Genomic DNA, 23,264 nt, shown 5'->3' on the forward strand with positions numbered 1-23,264 from the left:
GCCTTAAGCACAAAAGCTGGGGGACATATCCCAGGCCCTGAGCTCAACCTGGCACAGTTGTGCACAGAGATGACTGCAGATGTCTACACGTTTTAGGGGGTTGATATCACAGAAACGTGATTGATAGTACATAACAAGACAGAACTTTTGTGTGTATCTGCCATTTCCTGGGCTTGAACTCAGAGCTTTGCGTTCTCACTTGGTCTTTCCATCCTAGGCTGGTGCTCTACCGCTTGAGCAATAGCTCCACTTCTGGCTTTTTGGTAGTTCTTTGGAAATCAGAGTCTCACAGGGCCAGGCACTGGTGACTCACGCCTGTGATCCTTCCTAGCTACTCAGGGATCTGAGGATTGAGGTGTAAAGCCAGCCATGGCACGAAAACCAGTGAGGCTCTTACCCCACGAAAGAGCTCAGGCCCCACGTCCAACAACAACAAAAGTCTCGCAGACTTTCCTGCCTGGTCTGGCTTTAAAGATAGATCTGAAATGCTCAGATCTCAGCCCCGGGAGTAGCTAGGTCCACGGTGGTGAGCCAGTACTCTCAGCTTGCAAACAGCCCCTGCTGGGCTCTCTCTCTCCCTCTCCCCCCCTCCAGCTCCCTCCCCTGCAGCAGAAGGGGCTCTGCCATCCTTTCCGGACACCTGGCCGGCAGGCGGGGCCCCTGCCTGGCATCCCCCCACCCGGGCTGTAGCTCTGCGTCCCCAACACCCACTCAGCACCTGCCCCGGGGCAGGCTCCCCTCGACCCGGCCTCCCTGGCACCCGGTCTTCGTCCCGGTTAGTCCCGGTTTCCCCTCTGCCGTGACCCCGGCCGCGTCCTGCTCTCTAGCAGGTGGTCAGGGGACCACTGGGCAGGCCACGCGGGCCCACGGGGATCGGGCCCCCCTTGCGGGCTCCCCGACCTCGGCCGGGCAGAATCCGGCGGTCTCCGGTGGGCCTGCCGTCCTTCGCCCGGGCTCCGGGGGACACCAGGTGGGGGGGCCAGGGAGCGGGGAGGGGCCGCGTCCTCCTCCCTCAGTTTCCCGGTTCCGGGAAGCCAGAGAAAGACGACCGGGCGCCGAGGCCCAGCCGGGGCCCCAGGGGCTCCCTCGCGGCCCCGCGGCCCCGGGGGTGGGCGCGGGGCGGGGTCCCGCAGCCCGGGCGCCGCGGGCACCGGCCGGCCGGGGAGGAGCTGTCCTTCCCGGACCTTCCGGCCGGCCCGGCCCGGCCCCTCCCGCGAGCAGCTGCCGCAGCCCGGGGAAATCTCGGTGGGAACAGCTGCGGCCCGGAGCGCCCGGAACCCCGCGGCCGGCCGCCCTGCAACTCGAGCCGCCCCCGGTTAAAAATACCCCGGGCCCCCTGCCCGGGCCCGGCCCGGCCCGCCGCGCCCCGCCGCGCCCCGCCGCCCGCGCCCCGCCGCGCCCTCGCCACCCCGCCGGGCGCCCCGGGGACTCCGCGGAACTCGTCCTCGGCGGAGCGGGCGCCGCGCCCGCGCAGGGCGGCCCGGGAGACACCGGCGGCGGGCGATAGCGCGGGACGGCGCCCCGCGATAAGGACGGCGAGGAAGCGGGTAGGCGGCGGGGGGGGGGGGGGGGAGGCGGAGGGCGGAGGCGGAGGGCCGGAGGGCGGGCGCGGGGGGGGCGGAGGGCGGGCCCGGGGGGGGGGCGGGAGGCGCCCTCTTCCTGGTTGGGCCCGGCCCCGAGCAGCCACCGGGACGCCGGCCGCGGGGACCGCCGCTCCCCCGACCCCTCCCCGAGGTAAGGCGTGGGGGGGGCGCGAGGCCCCGGCCCCGCCGCCCCGGCTCTGCCCCCTCCCCGGGGTCGGGAAGCCGCGGAGCCCGGGCGCCCACCCCCAGCGGCGCTGGCCGCCGCCGCCGCCCGCCCCTCCCGACGGCGCCCCCGACCCGGGGCCGGAGCCCGGCTCCCAGCGATCGCGGGGCCGGGGCCGGGGCCGGCGCTCTCGGAGCCTGCGAGGTGGAGCTCGGAGAGCTAGGGGGTGGGGCTACCACAGGGGGGAGGGGGGAAGGGGGCTTTCCTGGGGTCCCCGGGGGTGCCCCGAGCCCCGCCCCGCCGCCGGCCCGCGCCCCGGGGACCCCGCCGGCGAGCCGTGGGGAGGCCCGGGCCCCCTGCCAGCTCGCCGCCCGCCCGCCCGCCCCCCAGGATGGCGGAGGAGATCATCACGCCCGTGTACTGCACCGGGGTGTCCGCCCAAGTGCAGAAGCAGCGCGCCAAGGAGCTGGGCCTGGGCCGGCACGAGAACGCCATCAAGTACCTGGGCCAGGATTACGAGCAGCTGCGAGCGCGATGCCTGCAGAGCGGGGCCCTGTTCCGGGACGAGGCCTTCCCCCCGGTGCCCCAGAGCCTGGGCTTCAAGGAGCTGGGCCCCAACTCCTCCAAGACCTACGGCATCAAGTGGAAGCGGCCCATGGTGAGCGGCGCCCCTGCCCCCCGCCCCCGCTCGCCCTCCCACCGGGGGACTCCAGCCCCTGGGTGGCCGGAGGGGTCTGGGTGGCCCGGTGCCCGGTTCTAGAAAGGACTGGTCCAGGGACAGGTCTCTGGGTCTCGTAGGAGCTGCTGTCGAACCCCCAGTTTATAGTGGATGGAGCCACCCGCACGGACATCTGCCAGGGAGCGCTGGGTAGGCCCCCCCTTCCCCCCCGCAGGGCTGGGGTGTATTTTCCACAGTAGTTCCCCATTCCCGTTTCTTGGGGCTCTGCCCCAGCCCCTCCCTCCTGCAAGCCTAGGCAGGCTTTGGCCCTCGGCACCGGTGCTGGTTTGCCCAGATTCCTGGTTCCTTTGTGCCAGCGGAGGGGAGTTGGGGGGCACCCCACTCCCCCAGGGAATCCCGGGTTCTCCCCAGCAGGGCCACCCACATGAGCCGCGCCCCCTCCCCTGGGCGCTGGGAAGAGCCACCGAGCCGTCCCGACACGGGCCCCTCCCATCTCAGGGGACTGCTGGCTCCTGGCCGCCATCGCCTCCCTCACGCTGAATGACACCCTCCTGCACCGAGTGGTTCCCCACGGCCAGAGCTTCCAAGATGGCTACGCGGGCATCTTCCATTTCCAGGTGAAGGGCCTGCATCCCCACCCCTGGGGAAGAGGGGGTGCCACACCCTGTGAGGACCGCCCCCTCCCCCCCCCAAGGTATTTGACCCCATCGCCATCTCTGGCCTGCCGTGTGTGAATGGTCGGTCAGGTATTCCGGCTGGCCCTTCTCCCGGATGGTATCCTCGTCTAGGATACAGAACACAATTCTGTGTGAGATGTGTCTGAGGGACACATCTCCCTTCTACCTAGGCCTCAGTTTCCCTATTGGAGAAAGAAGTGTTTGCTGGGGGCAGACTTGCGGCTCTTCTCTTCACCTGTCCCCCTCCCATTCCAACCGCTGCCCCCGGCCGCCTCTGACACCGGGGAGGAAGACTCGGGTTTGGGCTTGGCTTGACCTGGTGACAGGGCCCCTTTCTTCCTGTCACCCTGACCAGCTCCCAATGAGCTGGTGTTGACAGACGCGCATCCTAGCAGCTCTGGTCGAGGCCCCCGGCCCTGGCAGCCCCAGCCATGCCCAGAGGGACCTCCCCTCGTCCTCTCCCTCCCCACCCGGGAGGGTGACCTGACTTAGCCCGAGAGGCAGAGCCCCCAGGCCGGGCCCTGAGCCGCCCCGCCGTACTCCGCAGGGGCGTGGCCTCCCCGCCCCTTGCCCCGCCCCCTGCTCGCAGTCCTCCAATCCGGTCTTCTCCGGCTTCCCATTGGCAACCAGAGCCCCTTGGGCCCTGCCGCATCCCCCATTGTTTGGGACGATACTTGGAACTGTCGAGTCCTGGGCCTGAACCCCACCCCTCCCTCCACTCCCGGGAAGCCTGCCCCTGGCATTCATTGCTGAAGCAAATCCCGTAATGGCCTGGAAGGGCGGGGCTGCCACATTTTCCGTCTACACTTAATATATCCCCGCTAAGCCCCCACATCCAGGTCCGGAATGGGGAGGGAAGGGCTTGGTTTGGGGGGTGACCCCAGGCCCGGGGGGGCTTTCCACCTTCTTAACCGCGGAGGCAAATAGGCCTTTCCCTGCCGAGCGCTGAATGCTGGCTTTCCATCTGTGACCTTGCTTGACTTTCCAGTGAACAAAGTGCTGCAGCTTCCTTTAATGGGTAGGGAAACTGAGGCCCGGAGGGGATTACTGACCCGGGATTTTGTATCCTCCGCAGTCCCTCCTCAGTATCTGCAGGGTTGGGTATATCCACCAGGCCTCTGCAGCCCAAGGTGTTTATAGAAGAATATTCTAGTATTTCCATATAAGCTACCCACATCCTCCATAGCCTGTATACCTTAATTATTTTTTATTGTTTTTGTGCCGGGACTAGGGCTTGAACTCAGAGCCTGCTGCTCTTGCTTAGCCTTTTCACCTAAGGCTGGCAGCATTCTACCACTTGAGCCCCAGCTCCTCCACCTCTGGCCTTGTGTGGGTTCATTGGAGCACAGAGTCTCACAGTCTTCCTGTCCAGGCCGACTTCCCGCCTTGAGCTCAGCCTCCTGAGTCGCTGGCTCGACAGACAGGGCTGAGCCACCAGCGCCCGGTGCTATAGACTGTAATGCATCCCCCGTTGGTGGTGTCCTACTTAATGCATGTTGAGGACAGATGCCATTTTCCTTTCAAACGCCGGAACCCGCTGGGAGTCCAGGGCAGGACTGCGGAGTCTGTGGGTGGGGAGGGCCGGCTGCACCATGTCTACCTCTAGTATAAGTGATGTAGAAAGATCCAAGGCTGAGTGACCCCATGGGCTCCTCCTGCGCCCTCCCCCCGCCCCCCCCCCGCAGCTGTGGCAGTTCGGGGAGTGGGTCGATGTGGTTGTGGATGACCTGCTGCCCACCAAGGACGGCAAGCTGGTGTTCGTGCACTCTGCCCAAGGCAATGAGTTCTGGAGTGCCCTGCTTGAGAAGGCCTATGCCAAGTGAGTATGGCCCTGGGGGAGAAGGGGGGGCACAGCTCCCCCTCCCTCCTGAGAGGGGGAGGGCTCCCGGCTCTCTTACCTGGTCCTGCTGGATGCCACAGCCCTGACCCGGAGCTGCCCGCAGGGTGAACGGCAGCTACGAGGCCCTGTCGGGAGGCAGCACCTCAGAGGGCTTCGAGGACTTCACGGGCGGGGTCACCGAGTGGTACGAGCTGCGCAAGGCGCCCAGCGACCTCTACCAGATCATCCTCAAGGCACTGGAGCGAGGCTCCCTCATGGGCTGCTCCATCGATGTGAGTGCACCGCCGGGTGGGCCGCGGTCCAGCCCTCCTTCCCGGGGCTCCCATGCTCGCCCTCACCCCCAGACCTGCACCCTCCACCCTCACCGCCTCTGGCTGTGTCTCCAGCCTTGTCCCTTCTCTTCCACCCACCGTCCACCGTGCCCAATGTCATTCCTGTCCCCCTTCTTTCCTGCTCCTTCCCGCAACCCTCGGGCCTCACTCCATCCCCGAGTGGGGTTCCTGCCTGTCCACTGAGCTCCCTTCCCACCTCGTTCCTACTGCCTCTCTCCTGACCTCCCACGTCTCTCTCTTGCCCTCTCCTAACCCCTTCCTCCCCTCACTCCAGGCCCACCCTTGTCTGTCCCCATTTCTACCATCCCCAGACCTCCATAGTCACCCCCGAGTCACTGAGATCCTTGGCCCGGATCTTACCTCCTTCCCCCTTGGTTGGTCCACACTGGGGAAGAACATGGCTGTAGGTGTGTGCGTGCGTACGTACGCGCACTCCTAGCCGGGTGGGGTGTCTGGGCATCCGTGACGGCATCCAGTCGCATCCGCGCCTGGGCCCACGAGTGGGAATGGAGGGGTGGGGTTGGGTCTTGTCTGTCACTGCCAGCAGCTGCTGGAGGAGGGGGTGGCTTGCCCGGGCCTTGGGGTGTGCTTCAGGCAGGGTGAGGCGCCCCCCCCCCAGCCCCGGGCACGTGTGTGTGTCTACAGATCTCCAGTGTCCTGGACATGGAAGCCGTCACATTTAAGAAGCTGGTGAAGGGCCACGCGTACTCAGTGACCGGGGCCGCGCAGGTAGAGCCCCGGGTGGGGCCTGCTCCGCTCCGCAGGGCGGTTCCTACCTCTCGGCCTTTCCTTGCCTCACTGGCATCCGACCAGGGCTCCAGGAGGTGTGGGTGACCCAGTCCTGGTACCTTATCTGTCCCCAGGGACGCCCGCCCCGATGCTTATCCACGCGAACCCTGATTGCCTGGGCTTGGGTGTACAGCGGCCTCCCCGGGCCTCTGCCTCCTCGCCCTGGCGGGAAGGGGAGTGGGGGTGTCCGCGGACATGTCGAAAGCTGGAGCGCTTGGGTGCTTTGGGGAACAGGTGAACTACCGGGGCCAGATGGTGAGCCTGATCCGGATGCGGAACCCCTGGGGCGAGGTGGAGTGGACGGGAGCCTGGAGTGACGGGTGAGCCCCAGGTCCCCACTTCTGCCTGGAGCTTCCCCCCCGCCCTCGGGGGGGGGGGGACTCGGGATAAACCAGAGGCGCTTACTAGGTCTGGGGGCCGCGCCCTGACAGGGCACAGGTCACGTGGGTCTGCGACCGGCATCTCACCCAACCCAGACAGGGGAAGCCTGGGTCTGGGGTCTGAGAGTGGGCTGACCCGGGCTGCGGGCAAGACGGGCGGGGGACAGGTCCCAGGCAGCTCCGCCTCCAGCCCTGGCCGTGCCCTGCCCCCTCAGCTCCTCCGAGTGGAATAACGTGGACCCCTATGAACGGGAGCGGCTGAGGATCAAGATGGAAGATGGGGAGTTCTGGTGAGCAGCCCTTTTCTCTATGTGGCTCCTCCTCCTCCTGCTCCTAGTCCTCCTGCTTCTCTTCCCCCACCTTCCCCTCCTCTTCCTTCTCCCCCTCCCCCTCCTCCCCTTCCCCCTCTTCCTCCTCTCCTCCTCCTCCTCCTCCTATTCCTTCTTTGTCTTGTACTGGGGTCAAACCTAGAGCCTGGTCCATTCTGCCTCTCAATTCATGCCCTTCAGTCCTTCCTTCCCTCCCTCCCTCCCTCCTTCCCTCCCTCTCTCCCTCCTTCCTTTCCCTTCCCTCTCCTCCTTCCTTTCCCTTCCCTCCTCCCCTTCCTTCCTTCCTTCCTTCCTTTTTGTCTGTCTTGTCCTAGGGCTTGAACTCAGGGCCTAAGTACTATCTCCAAACTTTTTTGTTCAAGGCTAGTGCTCTAACACTTGAGCCATAGCTTCACTTCCTGGTTTTCTGGTGGTTCATTGGAGATAAGAATCTCATGGACTTTCCTGCTCAGGCTGGCTTTGAACTGCGATCCTCATATCTCAGTCTCCTGAGTAGTTAGGATCACAGGCCTGAGCCACTGCGGCTCCTGGCTTTGGAGATCAGTTTTGTTTTTGTTTTAATTTTAGAATTAGGCTCACTAATTTACTTTTTTAAAAGTGATATTTAGGGGCTGGGAATGTGGCTTAGCAGCAGAGCGCTTGCCTCGCATGCATGAAGCCCTAGGTTTGATTCCTCAGCACCATATAAAGAAAAAAAAATGCCAGAATTGGCGCTGTGGCTCAAGTGGCAGAGTGAGCAAAAAAGGAAACCAGGAAGGACTGGCCAAAAAAAAAAAGTGATGTTTATTAGCATACACTAACTATTCACTGGAGACTTTTTTTTTCTAAAAAATTTTATTGTCAAGGTGATGTACAGATGGGTTACAGTTACATACCCTGCCACATATTTTGAAACTGGTGCTTATCTCTGAGATAAATAATGCCTTCAGCCACAAATGTTTGTTTGTTTGTTTGGCCAGTCCTGGGCCTTGGACTCAGGGCCTGAGCACTGTCCCTGGCTTCTTTTTGCTCAAGGCTAGCACTCTGCCACTTGAGCCACAGAGCCACTTCCGGCTTTTTCTATATATGTGGTGCTGAGGAATCGAACCCAGGGCTTCATGCATACGAGGCAAGCACTCTTGCCACTAGGCCATACTCCCAGCCACTCACTGGAGACTTTTCACTGTGACATTCCCATGCATGTGTACAGTGTATTCCAACCAACCACTCCCCGCCTCCCTGTCTTCCTCCTCTTCTGAATACCATCTCTAGAAGTTTCGTTATTCTGTGTTCCTACTTGCTGATAATCTGTTTAAATAATATCCATCCTCTTTCACCCTGGTTAATCCAACTCTCTCTAGTAGCCCTCCCCCCCCCCCCCGAGAAAACAGAGCCTCTCCCTGCCAACCTTCTATTTATTGATCAATGGCTTCCATTGATCTGAACTTGAGCTCATGACCCTCCTGTCGCTGGGATGACCGATGGCCATCACCTAGATCTTCTCGGGGGCTATTCCGCCTCTCCCTGCCCGCCCAGGCCCACTCCATGCCTGGGAAGCGGGCCCAGCAGTGTGCCTTGCCCCCCCCCCCACCCCGCAGGATGTCCTTCCGAGATTTCCTGCGGGAGTTCACCCGCCTGGAGATCTGCAACCTGACGCCGGACGCCCTCAAGAGCCGGACCATCCGGAACTGGAACACCACGCTGTACGAGGGCACGTGGCGGCGGGGGAGCACCGCGGGCGGCTGCCGGAACTACCCAGGTGACCTGAGTCCCCTGGGCACCCGGGGTGGGGTCGCGATCCCGGCCACCGCCTGCGAGGTGCAGATTGCACTGGCTGGCGTCTGTGTGTCCCGGTGCTGGGATCTGAGCTCAGAGCCTTGAGCTCTCAACTTGGCTTCTTTGGTCCAGGCTGGTGTTCTATCACTTGAGCCATTCCTCTGCTTCTGGAGTTTTGAGGGGTGTGTGTGTGTGTGTGTGTGTGTGTGTGTGTGTGTGTGTGTTTGGCTGCTTAATTGGAAATCATTATCTCTAGGATTTATCTGCTCAGGCTGGCTTCAAGCTGAGACCCATAAATCTCAGCCTCCCGAGTAACTGGGGTGACAGGTGTGTGCCCCCAGCACCTGGCTCCTCTTAGCTGGTGTCTCCGATTTGCTTTGAGGAGTAAATAGGAAGTGTCCCTGTCCGTGCTAAACTGCCGTTCTGGGGCCTGAACTCAGCTGGCAATCGGGGGGCCATCTTGCTGCCGTCTGACCCCTGGCAGCTGCACGTTCTCTTCCCTCCGGCTCACCGCGCTTGCTCTCTGTGCTTTGCTTGCCTTTCTCTGGGCCTCTCAGAGCACTTGCAGCACTGTGCGCGGCTTGGCCTGGCCTGGCCTGGCCTCTCTGTTCCGGCAGCAACCTTTCCCTCTAATTGGCTCTGCCCCACCCTGCCCACTGGCTGGCTCACCTGCCCCCTCACCTCCTGGTGGAATCCGCCCCGCCGGCCTCTGGCCCTCCCTCCGACCTCCACTTCCAGCTGTTTCAGCTCCCCTCAATCCAGGCCTCCTGGGACAGTCTCATCTGTTCTGTGTTTGTGTGTTTGCGCCTGTCGAACTCAGGGCCTGTGCACTGTCCTGGAGCTCTTTTGCTCAAGGCTAGTGCTCTGCCACTTTGAGCCCCAGCGCCCCTTCCAGTTTTCTGGTGGTTCATTGGAGATAAGAATCTCACAAGGACTTTCCAGTCCCACCAGAATCCTCCGGTCTCAGCCTCCTTAGTAGCTGGGATTACAGGCGTGAGCCACCAGCACCTGGCTGGGTTCCCTTAGCTTCTTTTGCTCAAGGCTGCTGCTCTGAGACTTGAGTCACCGCTTTCCTTCGGGCTTTTCCGTGGCTCGTTGGTGATGAGAGTCCCACAGACTTTCCTTGAGCCAGGAGCCTCCACTCTCCACCTCCTGATGACAGGATTACAGGCGTGAGGCACCGCACCTGCTCTATCATCTGCGAAGCCTCCCCCCACACCGCCGCACTGGCCTTCTCCCCCTCCCCCTGCGTAGCTTGTTCCTTTAAACATAGTTTCCTGCCCCCCCCCCCCCCGCCTCCGGTCACTCAGCGTGACCACAGCACTCCAGTCTCTGCCGGCTCGGAACCGTTGATTGTGGCTGCAGAGAAATCCCACAGCCGAGGCCGTGTTTCCCCTGCAGCCACAAACCTAATGAGCACGTTCAGCCATCCCCCCACATTCCGCTCTCCACCCGTCTCCTCTGGCAGCCTCCCACGGGACAGACACCTCCCAAGACACCCCCAAGTCCCCTGCCTGCCCAGCCCACCTGTGCACACCCGTGCCTGCCCTCCTGGGGACTCCTACCATGCTCTCCGCCTCCCCCCCCCCCTTTTTTGTTTTTCTTCTTGATCTGGTCCTGGAGCGTGAACTCAGGGCTGGGGTGCCGCCCCTGAGCTTCTTGGCTCAAGGCTAGCGCTCTACCGCAGCTCCGCTCCGGCTTTTTGCTGGTAACTGGAGCCACGGGGGTTTAATGGGGACTGCGGCGGCTTCGTCCCATGATGCTCAGCGCGGCGCCCATCCGCGGGGCGCTTGGCCGGGCTTCTCTTCTGCGGAAGCACTTTGCCCCCTCGTCCTTCTCTTCTGCTGTGCCTCGCAGCGACCCTGGCTTCACCCCACCTGTCCATCCCTGCTCCCCTTCAAAGCAAACGGGCTCAGGACCGCCAGCTTTGACTCTGCCTCTCCCGGCACTGCGCTCCGCCCTGGGCGTGGAGGTGTCCCAGCCTGGACGGGCCCTGCGCTGCGCTGCTCTCCGGGTCCAGCGGCCGGCCTTCCTCCCGCCGGGCCAGCCCCGTCCGCACTGCCCGCGGCCTGGCGCGTGGGTGTGGGCTGGCGGCTCTGCCTCTGGGTCTCCTGACAGTCACACGCTGGCTGAGGCTCTTTCACAGGCTCAATTCCTTCAAGAGTCTCGGCGCCGGGCACTGAGATGGTGAGGATCAAGGTTCAAATCCAGCCTGGGCAGACACGGTCGGAGAGACTCGTATCTGCAATTAACCAGGAAAAAAAAAAAAAAAAAGCCAGACCTGGAGTGGTGGCTTAAATGATGGACTGCTAGCTGTGAGTGGAAAAGGATCGATGGAGATGCCGAGCTCCAGTGCTAGGACCAGTACAAGAAGCCTCATTGCTGTTCTGGTCCTGTTTTTTTTCCTATAAATTTTAGCATCAAGTCCTAAAAAAAAAAAAAAGATTTTGAGGGCTAGGCATGTGGCTTAATGGCAGAACACAGCTTGGTGTGCGCGAGGGCAAGGGTTCAATCCCCAGCACCACCCAAACCAAACAGCTTAGTGAGGATAGACAACACTTCACACTCTAGCTGTAGACTAATTTGAGGAGAACCGGCATTGCTATACTATTGAGTTATTTTTTTTTTTATTTATTTTTTTTTTTTGGCCAGTCCTGGGCCTTGGACTCAGGGCCTGAGCACTGTCCCTGGCTTCTTCCCGCTCAAGGCTAGCACTCTGCCACTTGAGCCACAGCGCCGCTTCTGGCCGTTTTCTGTATATGTGGTGCTGGGGAATCGAACCTAGGGCCTCGTGTATCCGAGGCAGGCACTCTTGCCACTAGGCTATATCCCCAGCCCCTATTGAGTTATTTATTTTGTTTATTTGTTTCGTTTTTGTTGCCAGTCCCGGGCCTTGGACTCAGGGCCTGAGCACTGTCCCTGGCTTCTTTTTGCTCAAGGCTAGCACTCTACCTCTTGAGTCACAGCGCCACTTCCGGCTTTTTTCTATATATGTGGTGCTGAGGAATCGAACCCAGGGCTTCAGGTATTCAAGGCGAGCACCTTACCACTAGGCTGTATCCCCAGCCCCGAGTTATTTCTTTTGGTCTTTAGTATCTTCCAATAGTATATTAATTTTTATTATAAGAACCATCTGTGATTTATTCCCGGGTATACAGTCCTTTTGTTGATACTGTAAATACAGCTTGAATATCTGAAATGCTTTGTACCAGAACTGTACATGAAGTAGTTCAGTTTTTGAAACACATACACACAGTATATAAAGTGAGATCACTCTTGGGGATGGGACCTGAGTGTAAACATGAAACTCGTTTATAGACACAGCCTGAAGGAAATTTCTTACAGCATTTTCAGTGAACCTGTTACGTGAGCTCACTGGGAAAATTTCCATTTGTGACGTCCTTTTGGCGCTTAAAAAGTTTCAGATATATTGGCTCCTATGATCCTACTCAGGAGGCTGAGATCTGAGGACTGTGGTTCGAAGCCAGCCTAGACAGACAAATCTGTGAAACACTTATCTCCAGTTAATTAGCAAAAGGATGGAAGTTGCTGCAATTGATCTTCTGAATGTAATTTTGTATCCAGACATTTTGCCACAGTATTCTTGGGTTTAATGAATTATCTGCATTCTTTTAGGTTCACTAACTGATTGTAGAATAGGATCTTAAAGTAAGGGCAGATTTGTTGATTCTTTTCTGTGTGTGTATATGTGTGTGTGTGCGTGCACAAGCGTGTGAGTTGCCAGTCCTGGGGCTTGAACTCAGGGCCTGGGCACTGTCTCTGAGCTTCTTTTGCTCAAGGCTAGCACTCTACTTGGCTAGCACTTGATCCCAGCTTTTTCTGTTTCTGTGGTACTGAGGAATCTAACCCAGGGCTTCATGCATGCTAGGCAGGCACTCTACCATTAAGCCACATTTCCAGCCCTATTTTTCCATTTTTTTTTTCTTCTTTCAACTCTCTGGACTTCAATTCCTGTTCCTATTAATGTGCTAGCTAGAACTAAGAACAAACTCCACAACCCATTCAGGGCTTCTTTTTCTTCTTGCCTTGTCTTAAAGGGAACGTTTCAATAGTAAATGTTCACTGCAAGTGTCACTGCTGCATACATTTTTACACCAGGGCTTTTGTTTCTTTGTTTTCGATTTTTGGTGGTACTGGGGTTTGAACTCGGGGCCTTGTGCTTGTCAAGCAGGGGATCTACCACTTATGCCACGGATCTCTCGTTTATAACCATGCTGGCCTGGGTCATGAGCCTCCCTCCTATTTGTCCTTTCCTTGCGGCTAAGATGGCAGCTATATACCACCATGCCTGGATTTTTATTAATTGAGGTGGAGTCTCATGAATTTTTGGCCCTCGTTGGCCTCAAACCTTGATCCTCCTGTTCTTTTATCTCCCGAGTAGCTAAGATTACAGGAATGAGCTACAAGATTTGGTCTATATTGATAGGCTTTGAAACACATTTATTATACTGCTAATAGGACTATTTATCTGTTAAAGTAGTAGGTTGCATTTATTGTTTCCCCAATATACAGCCTATGTTCCTGTGGTGAAAACAATGTAACAGGGTCCTGGCATAAATTGGGGGAGGGGGGGCTTGGATTTGTTTGTTTCTTTGTGGAATACAAGGCCTTGTGCATGCTAAGAAAGGCCTTAACCACAGAGCTACATTCCAGCCCTACATACCTTTTTGTTTGTTTGATTCTGCCAGCCCTGGGACTTGAACTCAGGGCCTGGGAGGTATCCCTGACCTTTCTTGCTTCAGGGTAGCACTCTACCACTTGGGCCACAGCTCCACCTCTTGCTTTTTGGTAATTAATTGGAAATCAGAGTTTTATGGACTTTCTTGCCTGGGCTGGCTTCAAACCACAATCCTCAGACCTCAGCCTCCTGAATGGCTAGGATGACAGGCGTGAGCCTTCAGCACCCAGCCTAACTCCCCCCCCAGCCCCGCCCCCATTTACGTTATTGTTGTTTTAGAGGTGATCTGTGGCAGGGTCGCCTTTATATACATGAGGTAATGAGTGCATTTCCTTTCACACAGTGTCATGGGTTCAGTTCCCTCCTTCCCTGCCCCTCCCCTCCATCTCCGCCCACGGGTTGCACAGTTTGCTTTCATCAGTGTCCAGGGAGCTCCACTGTGGCCCTTTTCACCCTTTGTCTTCAGATCCTGTGCCCTCCCCCCCCACCCCAGATGTGCACGGGAATACACTGTATATGAGGTAAAGAATACAGAGTCATCAGGAACAGATAAAAACCATTAAAAAAAAAAAAGTCCTTTGTTTCCATATCTCTGGACTAACTTCTGTTAAGAGCCAAGTTTATGAGTAAGATTTGCCTGTTACATTCTTTTCTCATACTGATCAAACCGGTATGGTGGGCTGTGTTGTAGACTTTATCTGGGAGATGACTGCTCTCTTTTTGTTTGCCACACACAGTGGAGACAGCTCCTTGCTTGGAGTTTGGTAGAACTTGTCTGGGAAGCCATCAAGCCCGCTTGTTCCTTTATGTGAACATGACCTTTTGATACTGATTATCTTTAATGACTATAAAATTGTATGAGGTTTTTTTTTTTCTTTTTCCTTAAGCCTATTTTAGTGAGTTGTCTTTTCCCCTCCTCCCTTCCCTCCTCTCTCCTCCCTTCCCCTCTCCCCCCTCTCCATGCTCCCCTCCCCCCTCCCTTCTCATTTCAGTATTGGGGCTTGAACTAAGGGCCCAAGTGTTATCCTTGGCCTTTGTCACTCCAAAGCTGGCTCTCTTCCTCTTGAGCCACACCTCTACTCTGGCATTTTGGTGGTTAATTAGAGATAAGAGTCTCACAGACTTTCCTGCCTAGGCTGGCTTCAAACCATGATCCTTAGATCTCAGCTTCTTGAGCTTATTTCAGTGTTTTTCTTTTTTAAAGACAGCTCTCTTGAGATTTAATTCACATGCCACATGATTTACCCGGTAGAATTGTACAGATCAGTGGTATTTCTGTTATTTGTAGAAGATTGTGCAGGCCTCACCACATCAAGTGGAGACCATCTCATTATTTTCTTCACATACCCCTACATATACCATATACCCCTGGTCACACACCATATACCCTTGGAAGCCACTAACCTACTTCCTGTCTCTGAATTTGCCTGTGTGTGATAATTCATGTAAATGGAATTATGCAACAGTAACTCTCTTCTCCTTTCCTGTAAGGTTTTTGAGGTTTAGCCATGTGATACCATGGCGTGGTGCCTTTCTCCTTGTGTGTGTGTGTGTGTGTGTGTGTGTGTGTGTGTGTGTGTGTGTGTATGTGTGTGTGTGTGCAGGTACTGGGGCTTGAACTGGAGGCCTTACTCTCACTGGGCTTTTTCCTTCAAGGCTGGTGCTCTACCGCTTGAGCCACACCTTCAGTTCCAGCTTTTTGCTGGTTCGTTGGAGATAAGAGCCTCTCTCTCTTTTCTGCCTGGACTGGCTTCAAACTGCCATCCTCAGGCCTCAGCCTCCTGGGCGGCGGCGATTGCAGATGCGGGCCCCCGGTGTCCCCCAGCTCCGTTTTCTCCATCCTGTTAGCTCACCTGAGAGGCTCACACCTGCCCCTGCCTCTGGAGCGCGGGCCCGCAGGGTCCGCAACGCGGCTGCCCCGGCTGTGCTCCGGTCGCACGCAAGATGCACGTAGTGTCCTCTAAATAAAGTGGGGGACGAGCCAGTGCACCCACAAGATGTGCTCTTCCTGCCTCTCATCTGGCTCTCCCTGTTGCGCAGCCACCTTCTGGGTGAACCCCCAGTTCAAGATACAGCTGGAGGAGGTGGATGACGACGACGACTACGGGAGTCGAGAGTCCGGCTGCAGCTTCGTGCTGGCTCTCATGCAGAAGCACCGCCGGCGCGAGCGCCGCTACGGCCGCGACATGGAGACCATCGGCTTCGCCGTCTATGAGGTGTGAGCCCTGGGGAAGGTGGCAGGGCCACGACCGTCCACCAGGGGGCGTCCCAGGCCTCCCCCTCCCCACCGCACTGACCACCAGGGGGCGCCCGAGGCCTCCCCTCCCCACCGCACTGGCCACCAGGGGGCGCCCCAGGCCTCCCCCCCCCCACCGCACTGGCCACCAGGGGGCGCCCCTGGCCTCCCCCTCCCCACCGCACTGGCCACCAGGGGGTGCCCCAGGCCTCCCCCTCCCCACCGCACTGACCACCAAGGGGCGCCTGAGGCCTCCCCTCCCCACCGCACTGGCCACCAGAGGGTGCCCAAGGCCTCCCCTCCCCACCCCACTGGCCACCATGACAGAAACTTGTGGATGGTCCCTGGCTGGGGTCAAAGAAGGCCATGCCCAGGTCCCCTGGCAGCGGAAGGGTGGAGGAAGGTGGGGGAGGGACTCTGAAGTCCCTGGGCTTCAGGACACCCCCAGTGGCCACGCAGCCTCTGTTCTGCTGCCCTGACTCACAGTGCGGATGGAGGGTGTGACGGCCCCGTCTGGGACATCCTAAGCCTCGCGCCCGAGGTCCTGCCTCCCGTCTCCTTATCCCCTTCCTCTAGTCCTAAGAACTCAGGGCCAGGCGCCAGTGGCTCACGCCTGTCATCCTAGCTACTCAGGAGGCTGAGATCTGAGGATCCCAGTTCAAAGCCAGACCGGGCAGGAAAGTCCATGGGACTTTCTAGAAATGGAGCTGCAGATCAAGGGGTGGGAACGCTAGCTTTGAGCACAAAAGCTCAGGGGCAGTGCCCAGGCCCTGAGTTCAAGCCCCATGGCCCACAAGAAACAGGAAGAACTCAGCACCTTGGCCCTGCATTCTCCCTCCCCCCCCCCCCCCCCGCCTCCACCCCGCCCCAGCCTCCCTGGACAAACACACGTCTGCATCTCTCCCCGTGTCTTGCAGGTCCCCCCGGAGGTAGGTGTGGCTCCTGACTCACCCGGCGTACCTGCCCCGAACACACACAGCTGACGGAGCGGAGGGCGGCACCCTCCAGAGGGCGGAGGCGCCATCCACGAGTGTCCCCGCCGCAGAACTGCTCTCGGCAGGACCGGGGCTTGAGCGCAGGCCTTGCGCTTGCTCCCTGCTTCTCCAGCCACGCCCCCCAGTTCCGGGCAGAGCGGGTGGGGGGAGGCCGGGGGCCCCTCAGCCTGGCGTGGGCGTCTGGGCCCTGCAGCCCCTGCCTGCTTCCCCTGCCAGCTGGTGGGCCAGCCGGCCGTGCACTTGAAGCGAGACTTCTTCCTGGCCAACTCGTCCCGGGCGCGCTCGGAGCAGTTCATCAACCTGCGGGAGGTCAGCACCCGCTTCCGCCTGCCCCCCGGGGAGTACGTGGTGGTGCCCTCCACCTTCGAGCCCAACAAGGAGGGCGACTTCGTGCTGCGCTTCTTCTCGGAGAAGAGTGCCGGGACCCAGTGAGTCGTGGGCCAGCCCCCCCCCCCCTCCTCCCCGCAGCCCCCCAGCCCCCCTGAATGGCCTCTTTCTCCCCACTCTACAGGGAGCTGGATGACCAGGTCCAGGCCAACCTTCCTGATGAGGTGTGTGGTCCTCCCCTCCCCCCCCCAGGGGTGTTCTGGCAGTTTCCTTCCCGATAGGCACCATGGAAATAACACTGCGTAGCCCCCCCCGCCTCCCCCCCCCCCCCCCGCGGCGGCCTGGCCTTTCGCAGCTTGCAAACGTCTTCTGCTGCTGATGGTGGCGGGCCAGCCCTGAGCCCGCTCTGTGGAGGGCTGTACCGTCGATTTCCTCCCCAGACACAACCTCCTGTCACCCACCCACCTCTCTCCCTCAGGGTGAACAGATTCACAGAGGGTGGGGGGACTTTGCACAAGGTCCCCCCCCCCCCCCCAGTGATCCAAACAACAGTGAGGCTCTGGCTGGGCACCGGTAGCTCACACCTGTAATCCTAGCCACTTAGGAGGCCGAGATCTGAGGGTGGTGGTTCAAAGCTAGCCTAGGTAGGAAAGTACATGGGACTCTTTATCTCCAATTAACCCACCAAAAAGCCCGGCGTAGAGCGCCTGCCTTGAGTGGAAAAAGCTAAGTGAGTCCCTGAGGTCAGGCCCTAGAATAGGAACAAAAAAAGAGAAAGAAGAGTGAGGTGAAGAACACATAGCCCTTGGATTCCTGTTCTCAAGGACAAGGTCTGGGCGCCCCTCCCTCCCCCGCCCCCCTCCCTCCCCCGTCCCCTCCCTCCCCCATCCCTCCCTCACCCGTCCACTCCTCTGTGCAGCAAGTGCTCTCTGAAGAGGAGATCGATGAGAACTTCAAGGCGCTGTTCAGGCAGCTGGCGGGGGAGGTAGGCCTGGGACCTGGCAGGGGGTGGGCATGGGGAGGGTGGGGGGGGAGGGCAGCTGGGCAGGTGCCATCCTCTATCCTCTCCCCAGGACCTGGAGATCAGCGTCAAGGAGCTGCAGACCATCCTCAACAGAATCATCAGCAAACGTGAGGGTCCCCTGGTGGTGGTTCTGCATCGCATCTAGGGCCTCCCCCACCCCCCACCCCGCCTCCATTCCTCAGGTGTCACAATCCAGGCATTTTCCATGGCCCAGAGCTCAATCTGCAGGCGGTAGCAGAGCCAGCTGCCAGCATCTTAGTGCCAGGGAAAAAGTGCCTCTTCCCCAAGATGTACCCCGAGGCCAGGCCGCCCCCTTACACACATAGCCCAAGGCAGCCGCCCGCCATCTTGGCTGCGGGCAGGGACTTGCATGACCCAACCTCCACGTACCCGCCCCCCTCAGCCCCGAACTGCCCTCCTGCCCAGCTCTGCGGACCAAGGGCTTCCGGCCCTCCAGCCTGGCACCCAGCCAGATCTCCATCTTCCCCCGGACCCTCTCATTTTGGCTCATCTCTACTCCGGGCCCTTGTTGGGTGCGGACGCGCCCGGTGGGACCCCGTCTTGGCCACCGAATTACTTTGTTTTCCGACAGCGGGCACCAGGGGCTCAGCCGCCCTCCTAGCCGCTCAGGGGCTGGTAGCTGAGCTGTGCGATTTGAAGCCAGCTTGGGAAGACAAAGACGCTCAGCTCCAGCTCCCCAGCACAAAGCTGGCCGTGGGGATGTGGCTCACGTGGCGCATCGCCAGCCTGAGTGAAAACGCAAAGGGAGAGTGGGAGGCCCCGAGTTCAAGACCCAGCACCAGCGTGTGCACATGCGCGCGCGCACACACACACACAGCCCCTAAGCCAAGTGTGCTCTGCTGAACTTGACCCCTGGGCAGGACTCCCTGACTGTCCCCGTGCCAGGGCTCCCGGCCTGGGGCAGGGACAGGAAGCCGCTAACAGGCTGAGGTCCTGGAACTGCTCTTTCTTACAGACAAAGACCTGCGGACTAAAGGCTTCAGCCTGGAGTCGTGCCGCAGCATGGTGAACCTCATGGACGTATCCTTCCCTCGGCCTTGGTCTCCCGAGGGGCTGGGGAATGGGCTCTTTCACAGCGGAGCCGTCCTAGGGACAAAGCGAGGCTGGGCTGTGGCTGCCTGGAACCTGTGCTTCTTCAGGAGGGGAAACTGAGGCCCCGTGCCTCGCATGTGCCAGGCCCGGGTTGGCAGACTGGAAGGCTGGAATGGCTCCTGCCCGCTCCCCGGCCTTCCTCGCACCCGGAGCCGGGAACGCAGGGAGTGGGAGGCCCTCGCTCACCTGCCCTGCTGTCCTGCGGCCCCGTCTCCATTCGCCCACCCCCCCCCCCACCTCCTCTAAGCTGTGGCGCTGCCTTAACCTCCTCCACCCAGCGCGACGGCAACGGGAAGCTGGGCCTGGTCGAGTTCAACATCCTGTGGAACCGCATCCGGAATTACCTGGTGGGTGGAGCCACGGAGGGGGGCCCCGCCCCGGCCGGGTGGCAGGCCCCACGGCCACCTCAGCCCCGCCTCTCTGCATGCGACCCCCTCTGGGGCTGTTCCCCTTACTGACCCTGCGCTCCCCACGCCAGTCCATCTTCCGGAAGTTCGACCTGGACAAGTCGGGGAGCATGAGTGCCTACGAGATGCGGATGGCCATCGAGTCTGCCGGTGAGGCGCCCGGGCCGACGGCGTCTTTGGGACCCCGGGGGAAGATGTCCCCTCTGCCCCTGTGCCCCGGGCTGCGTCCGGGATAGCCGCCCCGGCCAGGGACCCCTTGATCTACGCAGCAGCCGTCTCTGCTCTTTTCTCGTAGTTCCGAAGCTAAGGTTTTGTTGGGGTGTGCCGGTGCGAGGACTTGAACTCGGGTCCGGAGTGCCATCCTTGAGCTTTTTGGCTCCAGGCTGGTGTGGTACACTTCGTGGAGCCACAGCTTCACTGCTGGCTCTTGGCTGGTTCATTGGAGACGGAAGTCTCATCCTGCCTGGGCTGGTTTCGAACTGTGATTCTCAGATTTCAGCCTTCTGAGCAGCGGGGATGACGGGTGTGAGCCAGTGGCGGGCGGGGGGAGGCTTCGTAGCCCTACTGTGTACACGGGAAGAGCGAGGCTCGGAGGACCACGAGTGGCCTCGGCCACAGAGCCCGGGGCGTCTAGCGCCGGGCTGCACGCCCGCTGCAGCCGGCTCCTGATTCCCGGCGGACTCGCCGAGGGACTGGCCCCGCCCGGGGCTCCCCGCTGCCCTTCTCTCTGGGGAGTGCCCTTAGGACCCAGCCTGGCGGGCCGCACGCCTGCCCTCTGCCCTCTGCCCTCTGCCCTCTGCCCCCTGCCCCCGCCTGACGCACGCTGGCTCGTGCCCGCAGGCTTCAAGCTCAACAAGAAGCTGTACGAGCTCATCATCACCCGCTACTCGGAGCCCGACCTGGCTGTTGACTTCGACAACTTCGTGTGCTGCCTGGTGCGGCTGGAGACCATGTTCCGTGAGTGCCCGCCCACCAGGGGCCCCGAGGCCGGGAGGGGACGCCTCTCAGGACGGGGGGGGGGGGGGGGGGGGAGGGGCGGGGGGCGGGGGGCGGGGCAGCTCCGGACGCACAGAGACAGCGCACTGAGTTCTCAGCCCATGTCCTCTTTTCTTGAACACACAGGGTTCTTCAAAACTCTGGACACAGATCTGGATGGAGTCGTGACTTTCGACCTGTTTAAGGTGAGCTTCCCAGAGGTTGAGGTGCTCTTTTCTTTTCTTTTTTTCCCCCTTCACTTTCCTTTCTTGATCTCTCTCGCTCTCCTCCTTTTTTTTTGTTGGTCCTGAGGCTTGAACTCAGGGCCCAGGTGCTGTCCCTGAGCTTTTTTTTTCTTCTTTAACTCGCTACCACTTTGAGCTGTACTGCCACACCCGGTTTTCTGGGTTTTGTTTTGTTCCCAGTCCTGGGGCTTGAACTCAGGGCCTGAGCACTATCCCTGGCGTCTTTTTGCTCAAGGCTAGCACTCTGCCACTTGAGCCACAGCGCCACTTCTGGCCATTTTCTCTATATGAGGTGCTGGGGAATTGAACCCAGGGCTTCATGCATGCTAGGCAAGTGCTCTACCACTAAGCCACATCCCCAGATAAGAGTCTCACAGACTTTCCTGCCCAGCATGGCTTCAGCCCACGATCCTCAGATCTCAGCTTCCTGAATAGCTGGGATCACAGGCGTGAGCCCCGGGACGCAGCCTGTTCTTTTGTTTTCTTTCACACGAGCGCTTGTGTGTATGTGAACTCGGGGACTTGTGCTCTCATTCAAGTTTTCAATGGGCTTTTTTGGTGGTTAATTGAAGAGTCTCACAGGCTTTTCTGCCCAGGCTGGCTTCCTACCATGATCCTACAATCTCAGCCTCCTACGCAGCTGGGATTACAGGCGTGGGCCCCCAGCCCCTGCCTCTCTGACCCATGGTCTGCCGTCCTTTCCTAAGCAGGAGCCTAAGGCCTTAGACCCAGCCCTCGAGCTGGGCCCCGGGTCCCGGAGGGTCTGAGCGAGGGGAAATGAGCTGGGTCTGGGGGAGACAAGGAAGGGAGGCGGCTCCCCGAGTCCTGGAGCAGAGGGGTGAAGAAAGCAGTGTACCTGACGGGCTTCCTGGGAGTGTGGGCATTAATGGTCACATCCGAGCCGTGCGTCACACTCTGGGGTCCGGGTGGAGAGGGAGACGGGGCTGCCGACCCCTGCTGACCTGTCTCTCCTCCCCCTGCAGTGGTTACAGCTGACCATGTTTGCATGAGGCGGGACTTGGTCCCCCCCTTGCTGCACCCCTCATTTCCTCGTCTGCCAAGCCACAACTTCCTGCCAAGCCACGCCAGGCCACAGCAGCTGCAAGTGCCTTCCTTGGAGCGAGAAGGCGCCCCCTGCTGCCCGGGCCCGTCCCCTGCGCTGCCCGGGCCTCCCCTGCGCTGCCCGGGCCTCCTCTGCGCTGCCCGGGCCTCCCCTGCGCTGCCCGGGCCTCCCCTGTGCTGCCCGGGCCTCCCCTGCGCTGCCCGGGCCTCCTCTGCGCTGCCCGGGCCTCCTCTGCGCTGCCCGGGCCTCCCCTGCGCTGCCCGGGCCTCCCCTGCGCTGCCCGGGCCTCCCCTGCGCTGCCCGGGCCTCCCCTGCGCTGCCCGGGCCCCCTCTGCGCTGCCCCCATCACGCGCTCCCGGCCCAGCTGCGCGGCCCGCGCTGCCTCTCCCGTCATAGGCTCCGGACGGGCTCACGGCGGGCCAAACCAGGAGGGCAGATCTCCACTTGTTCCTGCTTCAGGCCTTCTTGGGTGGGGATGGGGGCTCACAGGCCCCTCTCCAAACATCTTTATCCACCCTCCCTCCAAAGGTCCCCCCCCCCGCCCACACTCCCCACTGGCCTCACCTGCAGATTTGATAACCACTAGCTCCGCACATTCTGCTCCAGGTGTGCGAGCCCCCCTTCTGCTCTGGGGGAGCCCCCGCGGGGGGCTGATTGCCTGTGCCTTCCTATGCAGAAGCCAGCACCCACCCTGCTGCGCAGCCCCGCGCTGCTCCGGCAGTGTCTCCTCCTCCGCTCCCCCCTTTTTTTATATATTGGTGATTTTAAAGGGGACTCTTTGGGGACTGGGATACAGGCTACGCGGTGCCAGAGGAACTAGGGGTGGGGTAGGGAGGTCCCAAGTTTCCATGCCATGGAGCCCCAAATAATAATAAAGGAGAAAGGCCTCATGGCTGTCTCTGGAGTGTGTGACTCCTGAACCAAGCCTTGTGCGGATGGAGAATTCAGCCCCCCCCCCGCCCCCAGTGGCGGCCCCCACTGGGGCTGGACATGGTGGGGCCCAGGGCCTGGACGCCCGGGAGCCTGGCCTCTCCTTGCCCCCTTCACCTGCCAGGGAAGGCGCCGGCTGAAACCCGACCCCTGCTTAGCACAGGCCTGACCCCCCAGGGCGCTCCCCACAACACAGAGCCTCCTTCAGCTCCTCTGGAGGGGCGGGGAGGGGGGAGGGGGGAGGGGGAGGGGGTGCCCTGTGGCCCACACACCTGCTGCTTATATCAACGGCCGGCCCTCTCCTCTCCGCCCGCTCTTACCTGAGATAAGAGTGGGCTGAGGTGGGGCGAGGAAGAGAGCCGCGACAGTAAATGCGGGGTGCAGGCCAGGGCTGGGGGGGCGCGGCCTGGGCTGCTGCAATGTGGGAAGGGGAGTGGAGGACCCTGGTCTGAGGCTGGGAAGCCTGCCTGAGGCCGCCCCATGTAGGCTGTGTGTGCGTGTGTGTGTGTGTGCGTGTGTGTGTGCATGTGTGTGTGTGTGTGTGTGTGTGTGCGTGTGTGTGTGTTCTGGGTTTGAACTCGGGGCCTGGGCGCTGTTCCCTTAGCTTCTTCACTCAAGGCTGGCGCTCTACCACTCAAGCCACACACAGCTCCACTTCCATTTGTGTTTTTGGTTTGGTAGTTAATTACATAAGAATCTCATGGGCTTTCCTGCCCAGGCTGG

General features: G+C 60.3%; 1 protein-coding gene across 2 annotated transcripts; it reads left to right on the forward strand.

Annotated features, from left to right (window-relative positions):
* The first annotated feature begins 1,437 nt into the window (after positions 1-1,437).
* On the forward strand, positions 1,438-22,501 carry Capn1 (calpain 1). Of its 2 annotated transcripts, none has more exons than XM_048360233.1 (22): positions 1,438-1,547; positions 2,137-2,404; positions 2,545-2,614; positions 2,924-3,042; positions 4,788-4,921; positions 5,046-5,214; positions 5,920-6,003; positions 6,298-6,383; positions 6,659-6,733; positions 8,350-8,510; positions 15,267-15,442; positions 16,380-16,391; positions 16,674-16,885; positions 16,969-17,008; positions 17,704-17,769; positions 17,858-17,915; positions 18,785-18,849; positions 19,200-19,268; positions 19,400-19,478; positions 20,169-20,285; positions 20,451-20,509; positions 21,532-22,501. In XM_048360233.1, exons 2-22 carry the CDS (start codon positions 2,138-2,140, stop codon positions 21,556-21,558), a joined length of 2,145 nt encoding a protein of 714 aa, XP_048216190.1. In that variant the 5' UTR covers positions 1,438-1,547; position 2,137; the 3' UTR covers positions 21,559-22,501. The 2 variants fall into 2 exon arrangements, with proteins under 2 accessions (XP_048216190.1, XP_048216189.1); XM_048360232.1 differs by lacking the exon at positions 1,438-1,547 and adding an exon at positions 1,603-1,734.
* The last annotated feature ends 763 nt before the right edge of the window (positions 22,502-23,264 follow it).

The sequence above is a fragment of the Perognathus longimembris genome, chromosome 13 (assembly GCF_023159225.1).
Source record: "Perognathus longimembris pacificus isolate PPM17 chromosome 13, ASM2315922v1, whole genome shotgun sequence".
Classification (NCBI taxonomy): domain Eukaryota; kingdom Metazoa; phylum Chordata; class Mammalia; order Rodentia; family Heteromyidae; genus Perognathus; species Perognathus longimembris.